The 15,738-nt window shown below is 49.2% G+C and overlaps 1 protein-coding gene across 1 annotated transcript; it reads right to left on the bottom strand.

Moving 5' to 3' along the window:
• Positions 1–297: 297 nt before the first annotated feature.
• Positions 298–15,674, bottom strand: MDH2 (malate dehydrogenase 2). Its single transcript, XM_058569025.1, has 9 exons — positions 15,521–15,674; positions 10,693–10,861; positions 9,165–9,248; positions 8,541–8,650; positions 7,087–7,212; positions 4,084–4,161; positions 2,660–2,759; positions 2,129–2,280; positions 298–615 (listed from the first exon to the last, which is right to left on the bottom strand). Exons 1-9 carry the CDS (start codon positions 15,584–15,586, stop codon positions 484–486), a joined length of 1,017 nt encoding a protein of 338 aa, XP_058425008.1. The 5' UTR covers positions 15,587–15,674; the 3' UTR covers positions 298–483.
• Positions 15,675–15,738: the final 64 nt, after the last annotated feature.

Genomic DNA, 15,738 nt, shown 5'->3' with positions numbered 1-15,738 from the left:
ACTAGGGGCAGAAAACAACGGCGGCCTGGCCACAGGCACTGCGCCGGTGAAGGGACCGTGACAATCGGGCCTGAGCTGACCCTTCTTGGTATGCACGTCTGAGAGGCAATGGTGCAAAGAGCAGGGCTGGGAGGAGCAGCCACTGATGACTATTTTACTTTCCTGAAGCTACCGATGAAACCATCATGCTTCAGTCTAATAGGCAGATAACACCTGGTTCTGATGCGTGATGAGAGAGACAGACAGACACTCCGAAGCAGCACTAACGGGGAAGAAAGCACAGTATTTCTCGAGACCTTGAAAAAGAAAACCAAAGCCTGCTTTTATTGATGCACCAGCGGACTGACCGCGATTTGGAAGGGATGGTAAAGGTGATACGATACTCATTATCGAAGCAAATTGAAATACAAAGGGATCTGAAATGGCTTTACACTGACATGATCCTTAATAAGTTAGGGAAATGGATGCTCACTAGCTGCTTTCTCATTTCATGTTCTTTACAAACTCTTCTCCTTTCTTGATTGAGGCTTTCAGCTCAGGAATGGCCTCAGCTATCATCTTCTCTTCAAAAGGGGAGATTTTGCCGACGCCGAGATTCTTCTCGATGCCCTTTTTCTGAAGGAGAGAGGGGAAGTGATAGAATTTTACAAGGTTTCCGTGAATGAGTTTGTTACAGAAAACCCACCTTGAAACTTCATCAGCTCTGCCTAGACTATCGACACCTGCGGCTTCTGGGCAGGCAGCTGAGGAGCTGCCGATACCCTGAATAGGCGTGAGCTGGGCCAGGAGCGCAGGCTTCAGTCACAGCCCCAGGCCAGGATCCAGGCTGTCACGCGGAGTGCGTACTCTGGACAACTGCTCATGTACCAAGTTTGTTATCTTATCTATAAAATGAGCATACTCTCTACCTCAGAGGAGGTTGGGAGAATATATGTGGCAAGTTGGCACATAAAGTACCCGATAATTAGTAGCACCTAATATTATTCTCCCTGACAGAGCATGCCTTGGTTTCTGGTCTCTTCCCCAAGTTGGTAAAGGACTGAAGAAACATTCAAATAGACGCCTGAATCCAGTGTAACTAAGGAGGTGAGCGTCTGACGTCAGAACAACAGGTGTCTGTCACTGTCACTCCACAGCTGAGCCCTGTTTGTGCTGCAACAGCAGCCTTGGCTTCCAGGCCGTCTCCTCCTGGACCCTCGGACCTACAGGTCCCGCCACACTCTGCACACACCTGTGCTGAACTGCTTACCGAATTAACCTGTTTAGTGTCCCTCTCCTCCACAGGAAGTCCCCAGGCCCAGGGCCACATCTTATGGAAATTTGAACATCAGGGTGTCTGTGGGAAGGGCCTCTGGGTGGCTCAGCAGGTCACCAAACTGTTTATTCCTGGGCATGAGATGAAGGCAGCCACCCATTTGCCTGATTTCAACAGCTGTCCACACATAAGAAATGGAAACCCGGCTTGACGGAGTGTGTGTGAGACCTAGGGGTTTCTGCTTGATGAGGACTCAGTAAGAGTCAAGCAGACAGCCTGGCCGAAGACAGCAATGCGACCAGATGGGGTCTGTCTAGAAGCCAGTTTCAACGGGACAAGCTGTAGCACATTCCAAGAAGGAAAACCAGTAGGGTGAGGAGGCAGGAACCAGGAATGCCCGAACTGGAAAGTCTAACAGTCGTGCAACAGCTCCAGGCGTCCTGGGAAGAGAATTAGGCTTGGCAGGCCCTGAGGTCAGAACAAGAAGGAACGAGCGTGGTACAGGGACACAGCATGCAGGCTGGTGGAGGCAGGCTTATCTTTCAGAGCTGTCAGTCAGTGGGCTGCCTTGAGATGGAACAACTGTCTCCTCAGGAAACACACCCAGGCAGCTGCTGCTGACCAGCTGTCAGACCCACGGGGGATGAGACCACGCGCCAGGAGGTTCCAACCCCAGGTCTGAGGTTTCTCCCTGCTCTGAATTCTGTGATGTGCTTCCACCCTCAAACACCCAAGCACGTGCCAAGTGGACAGACGTAGTTACCACACAAAGGAAACCTGAATGATGGAGCAAATGCACAGGGCCGCGCTGCTGAGTGGTGCCTACAGAGAGCTCTCCTTCCAGTCAAGACAGCCAGCCTCCAGGATACGTACCCCCAGCAGCAATGGTGTGGAGAAATAGGGACAGTCCGTTTCTTGGGACTTGACAAAGGAGCATTCAACAACTCCTTCCTTCCCGTTCATTGCATCCACGAGGGAGAAGACAAATCGGGCTCCGGCATACGCCATGGACAGGGTGGCAGAGCCTAGGAGGACACGGGAAGGTTAGCGAAGCTAGCACTGCGACCGTAAAATCCAGGTGAGCCTGCCCTGCCAGGTAAATAAAGTGTCTGCAGAATCTCCAGCTTTAGCTGTCGAGCATTAAGGTCAGCACCCCTTAATTTTACAAACGAACGAACGGCCTGGAATTAGCTCTGCCAACCTCAAACACTGCTCCACTCCACAAGCCAGCCGAGCTGCCTGTGATGTAGGGCTTGCTGACCAAGTGAACGTGCAGGCAACTCAGAGAAGGACCCGCTCCTTGCCCAGGCCCTTGCGAGTCCTCCGCTCTGAATTCAACGGGCCTGGGGCGTGAGCACCGGTCCCCCCCCCCCCCCCCCCCCCCCCCCGCCTCCGGGAACACACCTGCTCCAGCCTTAGCCTTCACCACCTCCGTGCCGGCCTCCTGGATGCGCCCGATGAGGGTTGTCAGCTGGTCCTGGGGAAAGTCCACCTTGGGAGTGCACTGCAAGCCAAGCCACAGGGACCAGTGAGCAGGGGCTGGCTCCTGTCACCACTCCCAGGCCCCGCACTCTCCTCACCACGACATAAGAGACCAAGACCTTTTCTCTAAAGAAAAAGTCAACTTTACTGGGAGGTGTAGTGAGTTCTCGACTCATTTTTAAAGAATTTGTTATATTTCAGACTAACTTCAGACTCAGAGAAAACAGTACCAAGATTCCCCCCATCCGGCTTAGCCAAATGTTAACATCTTACATGACCACAGCACAATTATGAAGGACAGGAAATTAATATGGGTACATTATGTTTTTTTTTTTTTATTTGTGAGGAAGATCAGCCCTGAGCTAACATTCATGCCAATCCTCCTCTTTTTGCTGAGGAAGACAGGCTCTGAGCTAACATCTATTGCCAATCCTCCTCCTGTTCCCCCCCCACCCCTTTTCTCCCCAAAGCCCCCGTAGATAGTTGTATGTCATAGCTGCACATCCTTCTAGTTGCTGTATGTGGGACGCGGCCTCAGCACGGCCGGACAAGCAGTGCGTCAGTGCGCGCCCGGGATCCGAAACCCGGGCTGCCAGTAGCGGAGCGCTCGCACCTAACCGTTAAGCCACAGGGCTGGCCCCAGGGTACATTATTAACTAAACTACAGACCTTATTCAAATTTTCAAAAATTCAAGAAAACCAATTTTCCCACTATTGTCCCTTTTCTCTCACAGGGTCCTATCCAGGACCCCATCCTCAATTCTTTCACCTTAACTATTCTCTCTTAGTTTCTCAGTCTTCCCTTGTCTTGTGTGACTGATCACTTGTTTTGTAGAACGTCCATCAACTTGGTTTTGTAAGGTGTTTCCTCAGGATTTCCTTACAAGGTTATGCATTTTTTGCAAGAATAACACAAATATTTTGTGTCCTTCCAGTGCATTATACTCAGGGGTTAAGAGGTTGATTTGATATATCTTATTCTCAGAGGTGTTTACCTTGTCTCTACTCATTTTTAAACAAAGCAGCTTTGCCTGCTCTGACCTAACCAGGACTTCAGTGATGTTTCTACCAGCAGTTTTCACTGGGTGCTGGAGCTGGCCGCTCTGAGTATCTTCTTGACCACACTCACTCCCACAGCGGGACCCCTGAAACGCTGGGGCTTGACCACAGTCCAAGAGGCCAGTCAAGAAACCACCAGATAGCTGGGGTGGGGCTGCATCCCTAGCAGGAATCCTTGCAAAATACAACAGATGGTTAGATCTTCGTCAGTCTGTCCTGAGTGCCTCCAAGTGGAACTTCTTAAAGCTGCTCAGTATCTTAAGGCTTCCTGGAGGGAACACACATACCTGAGAGATCAGGGGGATGATGGTCTTTCCAGCATGGCCGCCAATGACAGGAACGTTGACTCGAGCTGGATCCAAATCCTGGTCACCAAAATGTGAAGCTTGATTAATTCTTAACAGGCTCTTTGAGTATAAAACACCACATAACCACCCAAAGCACCAATACCGGAAAAGTCCACAGAACTCAGAACAAAACAAAGAAATCTGAGAAGAGAATGTCCGACTCCAGCCATGCCTGGACCTCCTAGCCTGGCCCCCCACCAGGCTACCACCAATGTGCACCGTGCAGTGAGGAGCAACGTGTCGCCTGGCAAGGTTACTGCGAGGCTTTTCCTTTACAAGGAGCTGAAAACTGCCTCCTTATAGGGCCCCGAATCAGTCTCCATCAGTCTGGTGTCTTCTCAGAATCAGAGGATGACTGTCCTCTTTCTCATAGCTCGTGTCATTCCCAATGCACAAGCCCAGACTCATGGCCCCGCACTCTGTCACAGAGAACGAGTCCAATTCCCGTTCCCTCATTTCAGAGCAAAATTCAAAACAATTCCAGAAAACACAGGGGTGAGAAGTCTGTCAACTCAACAGTGGTTGCAGAAGAACAAAACTGAGCTGTAAGCGGTCAAAACGCCATGGCTCGCTATCAGGCCGGCGAGGAGAGGCTGATTCATTTGTTAAACCAGAGGTCCGACGCCACCAAGAATCTGTGAACCAGGTATTTCTTAAGACGGTCAAAAAAGGAATCTGGTGGGAGTTCTGGGAGGCAGGTAGCAGTCCCAGATGATGCCACCTTCCCCAAATGCCGTGGCTGCCGACGAGAGCAGCACTAAGCTAGGAACCAGCCTTCCCCAGGAAGGGAGGCCCAGCATCAAGGGTGGGCAGACCCAGCAGGACCAATGGAGCAGGGAGCTCACGTGGCAGGGCCTACATGCCCAGGCACCATGCTGGTCACCAGGGACACAGGCATGAACAGACAGAGCCCACGCTTTTCTTTGGTGAGGAAGATTGTCCCTGAGCTAACATCTGTGCCAATCCTCCTCTATTTTGTATGTGGGACACCTCCATAGCATGGCAGTGTATAAGTCCACACCTGGGATCCAAACCCACGAACCCCGGGCTGCTGAAGCGGAGCACGCGAACCTAACCACTATGTCACCAGCCCGGCCCTAGAGCCCCTGCTTTTGAGAAACTCACTGTCTAATATGAGACAGACACAAACAGACGTTCTAAGACAACGTGCTAAGACAGCCACACGGGGTGGCTTTGGAAACCAGGTGAGCGCTTTCTCAGCCTGGGAAAAGGCTTCCCGGAACAGACTTAACTTCTTCTGGGAAGGAGCAGGAGGACTTCACCAAGGGAAGCGTATTCCAGGCAAAAGGAGAAGAGCAAAGGCCTAGGGTATAAAGAGCCATGTCTAACAACTGCAGAGTGAGAAATGCAGACAGGAAAAAATTCCTGTGAGCCAAGAGGACACGGAAGGTGGTGGTAAAGGGGAGCGAGATGGTTGAGAGGCTCAGGGAGGAACCAGATGGCACAAGGTTAAGGGCTGATTTTCATTCTTGATACAATTCAGGAATTTTTCACAATGCCAGCCAGCCTGAGACAAAGGCCAGTTCACTTAACTGAAGCGTGTCAAGCACCGGATTCTCTGGCAGTGGCCAAGATCCCCCTCTTCCACCTCAAACAGTGAAGCTTCTAGGCTAAGACAGCACTGTCCAACAGAACTTTCTGCAGGAATACGGCAGCTCTAAGTGGCTATCGAGTATCTGAAATGAGCATCTGAAATGTGGCTAGTGCAACAGGGTACACGAATTTCTCATTTTATTTAACTTTAATTAATAGAAATAGCCACACGCAGCTGCTATACTGCAGCAGGACTAGGCCAGGGAAAACGGTGCGCTGGGGCCCCCAAGAGCTGGCAGCACCACAGGAGCCCTAGGAGAATGAGCACGGCTGCTTCCAGGAGACAGGCAGGGGCCTCAGGAGCTGGACCCCGCCCTCCCGGCCCGTCCACAGACGGCTTCAATGTAATCTCCCCCTAGAGCCTTTCCCCACTCAAAGACTCGACACACACCTGCACTGAACTGGTTATTTGATGAAACTGTCTCTTTCCACTCCACAGAGCTCCCAAGGCCTGGGCCCACGTCTTATGATCTGTGACCCCCACACACCTAGAACAGAGCCTACAGGGGAACACGTATGAATTAAAGCGGGCAGTGTCAACCCTTCAGAAGCAGACCCATCTGGTGCACAGGAGAGTAAAATGAAGGTCCTGTGTGTGCACAATTGTTCCCTACTTTAGAGAGGCCCTCCTCATCTGCAAAGTCAGAAAAAAATGGCCTGATGCTCAAGAGGAACACTTTTTGGGGCCAGAGGAAGTGGTTCTGCTGGATTTGCAACCAAAAAGATCAGAAAGTGAGTTCTGAGAGGCAGCAAGGACTCCAGACCTGGCGCTGGTACCAAACCTCCCTCAGGACGAGCCTGGCAGCTCCAGCCAGCAGCCCAAGCAGACGCCAACAACTGGATGAGGAGAACTCTGAGGTACGCTAGTGGGGGTAACCCAAGAAGGGAGTCAAACACAGCCCGGGGATGACAGTTCTGCTAGCTTAGGATTTTGAGAACTTTTCTAAGTTCTTCATGTTTGCTAATTTCATCATTTGTCTAATAATTAGCAGATAAATCATGTTAGTTATTAGTTTTCAGAGGCAATGAACTTGGAGAGCAAAATCCAGTCCAGCCAGTGAGAAACGTATGGAAAGCCTGAACCCTCGATGCACCAGACAGAAGTAAGAGAGAGTGAGCTGATCAAGAGAGAAGGCAGCCACAGTTTAAACCTGCAGGGCCCTGCTGTTGGATTACCCCAGAAAACGTTGAGAGCCACTTTCCACCAGGGAGGCAAGATAGAGATATTTAGAATTCCCAAGTCACAAGTGACCTACAAGTGCCCTGGTGTCTTTTATGCCCATAAAAATTCAGAAAGATAACTTGAAAGATGCCTGATGCAGATCTTACCTTCAGTTCTGCAACAAAAGTGTTGGCTCTGACAATGTCCAGGGTTGTCACCCCAAAGATTTTATTGGGGTTGTATGCTCCATGTTTCTTGAAAACTTCTGCTGTGATTGGGATGGTGGAGTTAACCTAGCAAATCCAAGAGAGAGGCATAATTTGCCCTGCATTCTGAGAACAGAGCCATGCAACACAAGGAAAAATCTTTTTGCTAGACCATTAACAAGTCCTTAGGTGCTGAATTAAATCGCCCTGTCTGATAACTTTGTTTATAGGCAAGCCACCCTCACGAGGGAACAGGTCACAGTGAGCCGACTCCTGTTCTAGGAGAGTGCTTCTTTTCCCTCCACATCAACAAGAAACTCTTCACTGCAGCAGCCACCCTTCCCCTTGGTGGCCTCTGAGCCAGCAGTTCAAATATGCCTGTGACCCTTCAACTATCAATTTAAAAAACATGATGATGGTGCCACAGGGCACCTTCTGCTCCAGCTGGGGCTTACACCTGAATGGCTATTCATTCCTTTAAAAAAACACAGCACAGACAGGGCTAAAGGCTCAGCTGGCCGAGGGTCAGGGCCCAGCTCTGTCATTCTGCTGTAACCTTGGGCAAGTGACCTCAACTCCCTAGTTCGTGGTTTCTTTATCTGGAAACATGGGCGACAACTACCTAACTGAGGTGGTTGTGAGGGTTAAGTGACTTAACGTATGGCAAGTGCTTAACACGTTAGCTGGTCCGTGGAAAGAATACAATAAACACAAAACAGCACTAGTCAGTCAGCTCCCCAACAAAAGCAGCAGCTCTTTCTACCTCTGACCAGTTGCCCCTGAGGAAGGGCGGGCAAGTCGGGGGAAGGCAGGATCCTCTTCTCAGAGGCCACGGGCACAAGCTCTGGGTGTTTATCAGCAGTCACGTCCCTCAGTCAACATCATTATCACTGTCGTTGCCGCCAGATCTTTCTCGTGCCCAGAGACCAGAATCCAGAGTCCACCAGGAGGGAGGAATGGAGGGCAGCTGTTAGATGCAGCTCCAGGCCCTGCTAGAGCAGGCAGGGGAGCCACAGCTTCCTCTCAGGGAACATGCAGGACTTGGAGTTTCTGAACTGAAGAAGCTCCCTGCAAAAGCAGCCAGCAGGGCCTGCATGGCTGTGTACGAGATCATGTGTGTAAGCGTGAAGAGAAAGGGGACGCTGGGGACCCAGGGACTGCACACCCTGAGTAATATACAGTAAGAGGAGTTAATGGGCTGCCACGATCATGGCTAAAAGGAGCCTTAGAATGGACTTATTTTCCAGGTAGAGAAACTAAGATACAGAGAGGTGAAATGATTTGCCCAAAGGCACAGTTGATGGAAAAACCAGGTTACAACTGACACTTAGTTCATCTATTTTATCCATTTTAGCACATTAATACGCCTTTGCTAATTGTGCGCTTTCAGCAGCCTACCTGCCAGTGGCACTCACCGGATTTGAAATGATGCAGATCATGGCCTCGGGGCAATGCTGGGCACAGGCAGCAGTCAGGGTGGCCACAATTGTGGCATTGGTGTTGAACAGGTCATCTCGTGTCATGCCTGAAAATGAGCCAATTCAAGATGTTCACAAAGCACAGGATGAATTTCCAAGTACGTGCCAAGTGCTGTGTGTTAGTTGTTACAGGAAATTCAAACATGAGTGAGACAGGGTCTCTGTTTCAAGTAGATCTATGTTGCAGGGAAAACAGTCCAGTGCATCCAGTGCCAAAACAGAGGTCTGTGGGGTGGAGCACATGGAAGGGAACGGCTGGGGGGAGGTGATATTTGAGGAGGATCATTAAGAATTCCCAACATGGAGATGGGTGGAGGAAGGGGCATTCCATGCAGAGAAAGTACGCACAGAGGCACGAGACTAGGTGGGGAGCAGCACAGCAGACCCGGGGAGGGCTTTAAATGCCAGGCCAGGAAAGATCTGATCCTTATCCCACAGGCACTGGGGAGCCTTCAGAATTTTCTCTGCAGCAGAGTGATCTGACTTGACCCATTTTTAATGGAAAACCACTTCCTCACCTGACTTGCAGCAAGATGCTAGGCAAGGCCTTCAAACACACACCTGGTTTTCTTGGGACTCCGGCTGGAATAACCACCACATCGCAACCTTTCAGGCAGTCTGGCAGCTGCTCAGGTCCGAGGTAGCCTAGAAAAACCCCCATAGGAGCAATTTCACTTTTTCTGACCCGGAGAGGCTAGCACATCCGTGAGAACAGAGCCTGAGAAGGAATGGCCCCACCTGGGTTCAACGCTGACCACAGGCCTCGAGAAAGGCCAGAAAGCCCACCTGGGAAATGATTCCTTTCCTTGATGACTACCATCCTGAGTCGACGATTCCAGCCAGCAGAAGTGCTCCCGTCACTATTTTTCTCCAGCCTCCACTTGCCCAGGCTCTCGCTTCAGAACGGATTAAACCCTCCACAAAACCTAGCCAGCTGCTTGTCTTTATCCTAGTCACTAGCACCCGCGAGTCCTTCTCGGCTCCCAGTTAGAAAAGCTGCTTATCCATTCTGCAGCAACCGAACAAGAGCTCCATCTCACATCAGATTAGAAGGCACACTGAAGCCCATGAAAGAAGATCCCTGTGCTGATAAATAAGGACTCTAAATATGAAGTATTTATTTTGTTTATTCCTATCATCTGAGGGAAAAAAGGTCTATTTTCAAAGATTTCAGGGAAATTTCCTCCAATGACCAAAATCTGCTTTGATTTTGACTTTTTCCTTATAGCAGAAGCTTTCAGAAACTCAAATATACACCCCAAAAGAAAGTGAGCAAACGATTCAGAGGGACTATGGGAGGCACATGAGCATCTGACTTGACAGTCACCCTCCTGAGAGGTTTACGCTAGTTGAGGATGCGTGTAAACACCATCAAACAGGGCCTTCTTGTATAGTCAGTAGAGACAGAAATCAGTAGAAACTTTCTGGATAGCAATTTGGTACTTTATAGTACAGAGCAAAACAGGACACAGCCCAATGGTCAACAGTGTGCGTATAACAATAAATAAGTGATAAATTATAGTACAGCTTTAAAAATGATTTTACCAAGAATTTGGTGACATGGAGAAATGCTGCTACAGTGTGAAGGTAAAATCAGCAAGATATATAATTATATATAATTATGAATTATTTCTTGGATAACATACCTATACTTACCTAATAGGAAGGGCAGACTTCCCCAAGGTGGCTGTGCTCTGGAGAAGCTGGCAAAGGTTACCCTGGGGTGGAGGGATGGCCCATGGCACAGGAAAGCAACCAGGAACAGCATTTCTACTGCCCCCAAATCCCTGCAAGAGGTTCCTGACAGTTGTCCCTTCCCCAGCCTCATATTACTTTTCAAATTAGAAAAAGTGAAAAATGGGAAGATTAGACCACCTCTGCTTTTCTGAAAGAAAATTTTTTTTTCTGCTACTTAAACTTTTACAGATTCAAGTCTAAAAAGGTGTAATCATTTCTAAAATTTAATTCTAAAATGAACACAAAAACTCCTAGTCTCTGAACTAGTTTCACCTAAGAATATTCCTCTAAACTTGGATCCTGGTCTACTAGAGAGGAGAGAGAAGTCCTCCAGGGTCAGCGTGCCCAGTACCTTTCACAGTTGCTCTGGTCTCGATGTGGCTCAGATCCGCGGCCACTCCAGGTGTATGAGCAATATCGTAGAGGTTCAGGCGGCTCACCAAGGGGCTGTTCTTCAGGAGAAGTGAAAGGGGCTGCCCAATTCCTCCAGAAGCCCCTAGCACGGCTACTTTAGCATTGTTCTAAAAAGAAGCATGAAAAGAACTCTTAACGCGGAATCAGCATTAAAAGAATTCATGCCATCTCCTGTAAAATACCGCACTGGGTCTCTCATTGCAGTGGTGTCAAAGGAAGACACAACTGTCTAATTTCTACCAGTCCAAAGGTCCAGTTTCCTTCTGCAGTTTAGAGGCTTGTCTCAGGAAAATGGGGGAGAATTCGTGTCCACAGATCTTGTGATAGTCAGGGTCATACTCCTATACGCTATGGAAGATGAACAAGCTTTACTCACTCTGGCAGCTGGAGGGGTGGATTAGAAGTGATTTGAGGAATAGGATCAACAGATTTAAGTCACCCCTATCCCCTTCTTCTTCCATCCAAACGGTGAGTAGAGGGAGAAATCTGGGGTGATAACTTCCTGGCTTGGGTGGACAGCACTGCCTTTAAGCAACAGAGGGAAGTGAGGAGGGGTAAGCGGTTTGGGAGAAAGGATAATGAATTCAGTTTTGCATGTTGAGTTTGAAAAACTTGAAACATCCAGACACACACACAAGCGTCCAGTTGGTCCCTGGACAAAGGGCTTGGTCTGGAGGTCATAAGTGCCTGCACTGGGATTAACGGAAGCCATGGACGTGGACAAGGCACAAAAAGGAACAGAGTGAGAAGAGCACTAGGGACAGAACCCTATGAACAACAGCATTTAAGCGGTGTGAAGAAGAGGAGTCTGTGAAGGATGATGACAAACTGGCACTTAAGGCCACCCCCACCCAGCCATTTTTAACAACCAATTCAATGACTGCTTCTTGGTGACCCTTCCTAAGAGGGGCAGAATTTATAATACAGTAATACCTTACCTGAAACTCAAGTCATCCAGCAACCTGATTTACTGGGAACGCTGGAAGCAAAGTGATAACAGCTGGCCATTTACCGGGGTCTGCCCTGTGGCAGGCACTGAGCTAAATAAGTCTTTCCTCATTTAGTTCTCACAACTCTATTAAGTAATATTAACAGCCTCACTTTACAGACGAGGAACTGAAGCACAGAGGTTGTAATATGCCCAAGCTCACAAAGAAAGCAAGTGATGAAGCTGGGATACAAGCCAAACACAGGCAATCCGACTCTTGAATTTGGGCTTAAAACGAAAAAAGCAAAGTCTTAGAGAAAACAGAACTCCTCTAAGCCCTGCCCTATAGCTTACTCCCATTATACAAAGGCATTCTTCCCCTCTGGGTCTCATTCAAGGCCTAACCAAAATTCCAGCCAACCTCAGTGAGCCCATTTCTAACCTAAACTCACAAATGAGAAGGGGAGCTTATTCCTGGCAGGCAGGCAGGCAGCTGTCAGGGAAGGAGACAAACGGAGAAAACAGCCGACACACAAACTCAAAGCACCATGTGTGGTCACCTTGTGCAGCCGTCCACTCGGGGGCCTTACACGATCACTGCACAGCGTACTTTACAGTAACTGAGGCCAGTCGTAATGGACCTCAGTTATCAGAACCCAATACCAAACTAACCAAAAAACCCCTGCACAGTGTAATCTGCTTAAGTTAAACTCGAAACGCATACACTGGAGCTGGCCCGGTGGCACAGTGGTTAAGTTCATGAGCTCCACTTTGGCGGCCTGGGATTCGTGGGTTCAGATCCCAGGCACGCACTGACACACCGCTCGTGAAGCTATGCACCGATGCACCGCTCGTGAAGCTATGTTGTAGCAAAGCGTCGAATATACAAAATAGAAGAGGATGGGCACAGATGTTGGCTCAGGGCCAACATTCCTCAGCAAAAAGAGGAAGACTGGCAACAGATGTTAGCTCGGGGCTAATCTTCCTCACACACACACACAAAAAAGCACACACTACAACTAAGATTTTGTGTGTGTGTGTGTGTGTGAGGAAGATTAGCCCCGAGATAACATCCGATGCCAATCCTCCACTTTTTGCTGAGAAAGATCGGCCCTGGGCTAACATCCGTGCCCATCTTCTTCTACCTTATACAGGACGCTGCCACAGGACGGCTTGGGATCCGAACCTGCGAACCCCGGGCCGCCAAAGCAGACCGTGCGCACTTAACCGCTACACCACTGGGCCGGTCCCCACTACAACTAAGATTTGAATTCAGTTGGTTTGTTATTTTTTTTCGTTGGTGCTTTAAAGGTGGACCTCTGACTTCCCAGAAAACCTAACTAGCCAGACCAACCCAGAACCTGAGGTCTGGCAAACTCACTCACTTCAAGATCTTTAATTTTCACTCCCACATCTTGTCTCTAATCCTAGGGACTCCCAAATCCCAACTCCACATTCCCAGTTCTGTTAGGCACTCCAATAGTCCCACAAACCCAACTGTCTAAATAAATTTATCCTCTCTACCTCTCCCACCTCTCTTCCCAAATAGTACCTGTGTTCTCCCAAATCCAAACCTTTAGAACCATTTTCTCCCTCTTCCCTTATTAGAGACACCCAGTTAGCACATGAAGGACTTGGCCTCTCAAACATCTTCCCAACTTACCGGCGATTTCCATTCCCATTCATCGTCTAACTTAGGTCCCCAGCTTCACCTCCAAACCATCCTTTGTAAAATTCAATGTTTTAATCATTTCACTCCCTTGCTCAAAAATCTCAAGTTCTCCATGCCCAGATTACTCAGCCTGGCTTCCAAGGCTGACTGGGGCAGTGGTTCCAATGTGTGGAGCACAAGACAATCCCACTGGTGTGTGGGATGAAAATGCCAAAATTTGTGTTATTTTTATCTAAAAGATAATGAATTAAACTCTACCTAGAAACAGACTGACCTGGTGCCCCCAGAAGGGTCAAGTGAATAAGTTCCATACGATACACAAGAACATAACACGGGGAAGGCAAGCGGGGGCTGACCTCCCTCATTCCATCGCTTTCAGTGTGTTGAGGCCATGTTGTTGATGTGTAAGAGATTTCATCAATTTAGAGTTAATATTTATAACAACACAGTCCTTAAGTGGTGGAATCTTTACAATGAGACGAGAATCTTTGGTTTTACAGAGGTTAGCTCAAGATGTCTTTGTAAAAGAGCTGTCTCCAAACTTGCTGATCTTTTCCGAGCTGAGGAGTGGTTGCGAACAGTACATTGCTTGGCAACTGTTTTGAAAATGGACAGACAGTAACACTTCCTTCATTTACAAGCTTGCTTTATAATGTAGGTCTATTATGGTTTCTTTTTAGATTTGTGTTTTGTATATATATATTAGTACATTAGTATGTATATGTAGGAATAAATATATTGAGGCTGTGTGCTCAATACATTTTTACTGTTAAGGATACCGGATCCAAAGTCTCTAGATCAATGTACCATTTGGCTCAAGCTCATCTTCTGACTTAGTTAACTTCCTTCTCAATATCTCCACTTGTATGTCCAACAGGCATTTTAAACTCAACATACCCCCAACTGAGCTCCTGATATCCTCCCCTGCCCACTCTCTTCCTGCTATCTTTCCCATCTTGGCAAAGAGCAATTTCAAAGCCCACAGCCTTGGTTGCACTCCATGCTCCTCTCTCATACCCCCCATCATATCATCTGTCAGCAAATCCTGCTGTTGTACCTTTGGTCAGTTCCCTTCCCCCACTCCTTAGCATCAATCTTTATTGTCACCGCCCGTGCTAAGTTTGCTCACTTTGGCCTACCTCAAGTGCTTCTCACTTATCCTGGTATCCCCTGCAGCACCCAGTAGTTCCTGGCAAGCACGGATACTCAATGTACCTATCTGCATGCTTATTTTTCAAATGAACTGAATCCACAGGAAACTGACCTGAAGGACAGAAGCTAAATAAGAAATTTGGAATCTCCTTCAATAATCACCTCCCTTTCGGGTGCGGTACTTAAGAGGCAACGTGGGCATCTCCTGGGTTCTCAAACTGGTTGTATTAGAACCACTTGGTAAAAGTACCAACCTGGTAAAAGTACCAACCGCCAGGTCCTACTCTTCCTCAACGAGCCTAGGCCTCTGTTCTTCATTAGCTTTCAGATGGTTCTGACACACACCAGTTTGAGAACCACTGTCCCACAAAAAGATGGCTAAACATAGCTTAGGCTTAAGTACTCCTAGACCAAGTCCTGCACTGTTAGAACACCTGGGGGCAGGCCCAGCCCTCCCAGAGCAGGAAGAATCCTTTAGAAAGGTCCTTAAGAGGAAACAGAATCTTCAGGCTCTCAGAGGGAAGGCTTGGTGATCCAAAAGCCACTGTGGTCAGGAGAGCTGAATTTTAATCCTCTGGCCAAATGACTGTAACCTTGGACCAGTTCTCTGCCTTCGGTATCTCAGTCTGTCTGTACTACGGAGTTAAAAATTGCACAGTATTTGTTCGGATGGTGCGAGAAGAACGAGGTTAGTCCCTGAAAGCACTTTGGAAAGTTGCATAAAAAAGTTAATTACTTTCGGCCCTAGAGCCCCGGCTTCTCAACCTTGACGGAGTGCAGGCCAAGAGTAGGCCCTCTGGGGACCCGGGGGGCCAGCAGGGGGGCTCGGAGAGGCGCACCGGTCCTGGAGCTGGGTTACCTCCCCCTCTCTCCCGCACTTCCCTCCCGGTATGAGGGTCGGCCCAGGGTGCCACAGCCGCCGGCCAGAACCGGGCGGCCCTGCAGTTCAGGCTGGCCCGGGGGTCACGCCTGCTCGCGAGCCCAGAACACACGTGGCCCAGGCCCTGGGCCTACCTGGGCTGAGGTGCTGAGGCTGCGGCGGAGAGCGGCGCCGGCAGGCCGGGCGAAGGCGGAGAGCATGGCTGGGGCGGGCGGGGCGCGCACCGGCGACCGAAGGAGCTGGCAGGAGGCAGGTGACTCCAACGACCTCCACAGCGCCCAAGACCTCTGGGCTCCGCTCCGCCTGGCCTCGCGAGAGTGGCTCGGCTTCCGGCCCCGCCCCACCTCCCAGA

Source organism: Diceros bicornis, chromosome 26 (assembly GCF_020826845.1).
Source record: "Diceros bicornis minor isolate mBicDic1 chromosome 26, mDicBic1.mat.cur, whole genome shotgun sequence".
NCBI classification, from domain to species: domain Eukaryota; kingdom Metazoa; phylum Chordata; class Mammalia; order Perissodactyla; family Rhinocerotidae; genus Diceros; species Diceros bicornis.
The sequence above is the reverse complement of the archived record's forward strand: the minus strand, read 5'-3'. Positions and strand labels throughout refer to the sequence as shown.

Bases quoted from the DNA above. Each gene is read 5' to 3' on its own strand.
- MDH2 (XM_058569025.1), bottom strand. From the start codon at position 15,586: ATGCTCTCCGCCTTCGCCCGGCCTGCCGGCGCCGCTCTCCGCCGCAGC. The intron at 10,862-15,520 runs GTAGGCCCAGGG...GCTTCTTTTTAG, and splicing joins GCCTCAGCACCTCAGCCCAG to AACAATGCTAAAGTAGCCGT. The intron at 8,651-9,164 runs GTGTGTGTTTGA...GCTCATTTTCAG, and splicing joins CGGAGTCCCAAGAAAACCAG to GCATGACACGAGATGACCTG.